The 4370-nt window shown below is 58.1% G+C and overlaps 1 protein-coding gene across 1 annotated transcript in view; it reads left to right on the forward strand.

The window, feature by feature from the left end:
- The window catches only part of SPATA45 (spermatogenesis associated 45), an 18670-nt gene that overhangs the window by 10550 nt on the left and 3750 nt on the right, over nucleotides 1-4370 (forward strand). The window contains exon 3 of the mRNA XM_004694921.2: nucleotides 2698-2999. Coding sequence (XP_004694978.1) covers nucleotides 2726-2999 — 274 coding nt within the window. The 5' untranslated portion in view covers nucleotides 2698-2725. The remainder of the gene's footprint in view (nucleotides 1-2697; nucleotides 3000-4370) is intronic.

Below are 4370 nucleotides of genomic sequence, written 5' to 3' on the forward strand. Positions count from 1 at the left end.
CTGTCAGTCATTACTGTGGCAATTCTATAAAGTAGCCTCAGGTATTAATTTGGGGGTAACATATTTTAGTGAGTAGCAAACTTGTGATACAGAATTCATGGATAGTGAGGGTTTACGGTCTATACACACTGGCAGTTTTCAAAGCCCTCTTAAGGCAAAAGCCTGCAGGTCCAGTGTTTAAGCCCCCCTCGGGGTCACGGAGCTCTACCCCCCAGTGCTCCTCACCCCCCTCAGGCAGACAGCCCCCCCGGCCTGCTGGGAGTCATCCTGCGCTCCCCCGGGGTGGAGCCCACCCGGGAGCATTCATTGCCTCACCTCACCCTCCTCTGGAATCACCCATGCTTGGGCCATCTGTCACAGGGCACGGAGAGAGGGGCACCACCGAACCCCCAAACCTGCCTGCTCCAAATAGGTTCTGCCATCCGCTGCATCAAGGCCAGACATAAGAGTGTTCGTGGAAAGGAGCTTTTATCCAGCGAGTGCAATACGGAAAAGACAAAAAATAGAGTTTCTAAATCAAACATCTGGAGTGACCCGTCCCCTCGTGGGCAAAAGTCAACCCAAAGGGGTTGGCCCAGAGCAAGGCCTGATAGCTGCCTCGAGCCCAAAGCACCTTTTGCCCGGGACCCGTAGAAAAGGGTCAGACCTGGCCAGACACGTCTGGGAGGGACAGAGCAACATCAGAATCAGTATAAACACGGCCACAGTCACCCCACGGTCTCTCACCCACATCTGCTTCACCCAGCCCAGGGCCCGACGCAAGCAAAGTTTCTTCACGTTTCTCTGCTCCATGTGGCCCCTCAGGGCTCCTGGCTCCATCCTGCTTCCTGCTTTCTCCAGCTCCTCTTCTCTGCTCAGCTCCACCCTCCTCTGGGTGGGGCAGGGAACCAGGAACTCCCCCTTCTTCTGAGGCCCCCCTGGGGACCAAGACCCTGTTCTGGCCAATACCTTCTCCACTTGCGGCAGCCCTGAGTGAGAAGGGGGGAGACCTGCCCGACCAGGCACAGCTATATATTTTTTTAGATTTATTTTGTTTATTTATACATAGAAGAAGTGGGGTCCAGGCCAGAGGTGTGTGAGGGGGAGGTGAGAGGACTCCCCAGAGACAGAACAGGCAGATCCACTGAAACGCACTGCTGAGGGGAGCAGCGGGGAGCCAGGAGGGGCCTGCCGAGCCCTGGGGGTCCCCTCCAGGGCCGGAATCGAACTCGGGCTGCAGCGGCTGCAGACAGCTTCCTAATGTGGTGCTTTAACTCCTGCACCACCAGGTTTAACCCTGCATACACCGAGTTTTCAATTTATTAGCAACTTTTTTGTCACGTCCAGGAATTCTTTCCGGCTTCCTGTTTCCTGAAGAGAGCTGCACGCTCACTTTCTCGTTTCTTCATCTGCAGCTTTCAAGGTGGCACAGCTGTGCCCTCGGCAGGTGTCTCGGCAGGCGTCCTAGGTCTCTCACTTCCTGGCACCTCACTCACTCACTCGTGTCCTCGACTGGCTGACCTGTGGGCTGTGCTGTCAGTCACCTTTGGAAAGTTGCGCTGGGGATTCCCAGAGACCTCGGCGGAAGCCGCTTGGAGGCTGTTTGAGTTGGTTTTGGGCACCTGGGTGTTTTCCTAGCCTGGGTCCCTTCCAGTAACTTCTGAGCTTGATGCTTCCTGGCTGATCTTGCTGTTCCATGTCTGTGCCAGGTTGCTTCTCGGTTTGACAATTTAAAAAGTTTTTTTTTTTTTTAGAAAAATTGGGGACAGGCCAGAAGTCTGTACAGGGGTGAGAGGATCCCCAGAGACAGAGTGGGGAGCAGAACAGGTGGATGGACTGAAACCCACTGCTGAGGGGAGCAGCGGGGAGGCAGGAGGGGTCTGCTGCGCCCTGGGGGTCCCCTCCGGGGCGGGGATCCGACTCATGCTGAAGTGGCTTTAGCTTCTCAGTGCTGCGCTTCAACCGACTGCACCACCAGGGAGGGTCCAGATTCAGGGGTTCTTAGGAAAGAAGAGAAAATGAGGTAAGTGGTTCAGAATGGGGCTGTCTGCGGGTGCGGAGCTTAACCTCGCTTCTGGCCCTGGGCTGGGTGAGGCAGGTGTGGGTGCGACCCCCCTGATTTTCCCTGTTGGCTGCAGCTTCCCTGGAAGGGGCGTAAAGGAAGCCGACGGATTCCTCCCTGGCAGTGAGTCCATAGTCATCGGATGTGTTGATCTGGCTGGTTCTCAGCTGTCTGCATGGTCTCCTAAAGTTTAGGGGTCCTCCCGGGGGCGCAGCGGGTTAATAGTGCAGCACTGCAGGCTGGCCGCAGCCACTTCAGCACGCGTTCGATGACCCCTGGGGCGCGGCAGACCCCTCCTGACCGCCCGCTGCTCCCTCAGCAGCGGACTTCGTCCATCTGCCTGCTCTGCTCCCCACTCTGTCTCTGGGGAGTCCTCTCCTCCCCTGCACCTCTGGTCTGCACCCCAGTTCTGTGTGCATCAACAAGTAAATCTTAAAAGACACGCACAACAGTCCTGACCCACCGCCAGCTCTCTGGCCAGACAGTGTGAAGTGTTTGGCCAGTGCTGGTGGCCAGCGGGGTGGGCTGCCTGCCATCAGGTCTTCACTGGGAGGGTGAGGTGGGGGAGGGCCGCAGCCTCGGTGGCGTCCACGGGAGGAGAGAGACCTGGACGGCTCCTGGGGCCCAGCCGGACGGCGTCTTCCGTGGGTTTGCAGGACCCACTGGCCAGTGGCGGCCGGCGTGATGGCCTCTGTGAAGAGAACCAGGGAGATCATTAAAAAATGGGCCACCAGCAAGCGGGGTCTTCTGGAGGAGATCAACGAGCGGCGGGAGTCCAACTGCCTGGTGGAGAGGGGCAACGAGGTCAGCTTGCTCAGAGCCCAGCGGCGCCATTTTGAAGAGGCCCACGCGTCCCCGCAGGAGCGGGGCAGAGAGCCCGTCCCGGACAGCGGCCGGAGCTCCTGGGTGGAGCTGAGCCTCGTGGTCCACACGGAGCGGAGGCACTTCCCACCCCAGAGTAAGACCGGTGTGGGTGTCGGGTGCAGGGGGGCCGCCCTCTGGGTCCTCTCGGCTGGTCAGGCTGTCAAAACAGCGTCAATTGGGGCAGCAAAGGAATAAACCGGGCTCAGGGGAGGCCTGGGGGCTGGTGTGGGGGCTTCCTATCCTGAGCTGGGACGGATGGAGGCTCGCTGGGGGCGCAGGGGTCAACGCCTCAGGGCTACCAAGCTCTTGCAGCCACTACAGGGGGCCCCCCAGTTCTGACTCTGGCCAGGGAGTGACCCCAGGGGGCGGCAGGCCCCTCCTGCCTCCCCGCTGCTCCCCTCTGCAGTGGACTTCAGTGTATCCACCTGTTCTGCTCCCCACTCTGTCTCTGGGGAGTCCTCTCACCCCTCTTTCCCACCGCCCTTCTGGCCTGTACCCAATTCTTCTAGGCATAAATAGAAAAAAATAAATCTTAAGAAAATAAAGAGTGGGGTGGACGGCCTGCAAGCCCAGGAGCAGATGGGGGGCACCCCATTTCCTAAGGTGCGTAGGGCCGGCCGTTTCCCCTCGCTCTTAGGGGAAGGGTCAGGACGGGGCGCGGGGCGTGGACGTCTCTCTTCCCGGATCAGGGCCACAGATACGGGGTTTAAGAGACAGGCAAGGGCCCCTCCTCCATCTGGAACTTGTCCTGTCCTCAACGTAGCAAACCTGTGGGGTTCCCAGCCAACCAACAGCGGGATTTGTAGGCAAACTAGAAAGGATTTCCGGGGTGGACTGGCCGGGGGCGCATCAGCGGGTCTGCAGCCAGTCTGGCTGGACACCAGGAGGGAGGCCCTGACCTAGCCTCTGCATGAAGGAGCCTTTATTTATTCATGCATGCAGAACTGGGGTGCAGGCCAGAGGTGAAGGGGTGGTGAGAGGACTCCCCAGAGACAGAGCGGGGAGTGGAACAGGCAGACGGACGAAGTCCGCGGCTGAGGGGAGCAGCGGGGAGACAGGAGAGGTCTGCTGCGCCCTGGGGGTCCCCTCCAGGACCGGGGATCGAACTCTCCCCAAGGCCACTGCCTTCGCAGTGCTGTGCTTTAACCTGCTGCGCCACCAGAGAGGACCCAAGGCAGCCTTTGTTAAAAAAAATAATATAATAGTTTATTTTTACATCATTTTGTGCCTTTTTCCATATCAGTTGCAATCCCCTTGGGCTTCCCGTCACCAAATCACCCGTGTGCCGTCACCATAGTCCAGTGCACCCCACCCCACCCCATTTTTGATCCCATTTCCCTCTCCACCCCAGTAAAATGTCTCTGGTATACACTTGTTCATTATTATTATTATTTTCTTCCCTGGTCCTTTATGCTCCTGCTATGAGTGAAGCCACCCGGTATTTTTCTTTTTCTTTCTGGCTTAT

The sequence above is a fragment of the Condylura cristata genome, unplaced genomic scaffold (genome assembly GCF_000260355.1).
Source record: "Condylura cristata isolate star-nosed mole 26May11 unplaced genomic scaffold, ConCri1.0 scaffold00050, whole genome shotgun sequence".
NCBI lineage: Eukaryota > Metazoa > Chordata > Mammalia > Eulipotyphla > Talpidae > Condylura > Condylura cristata.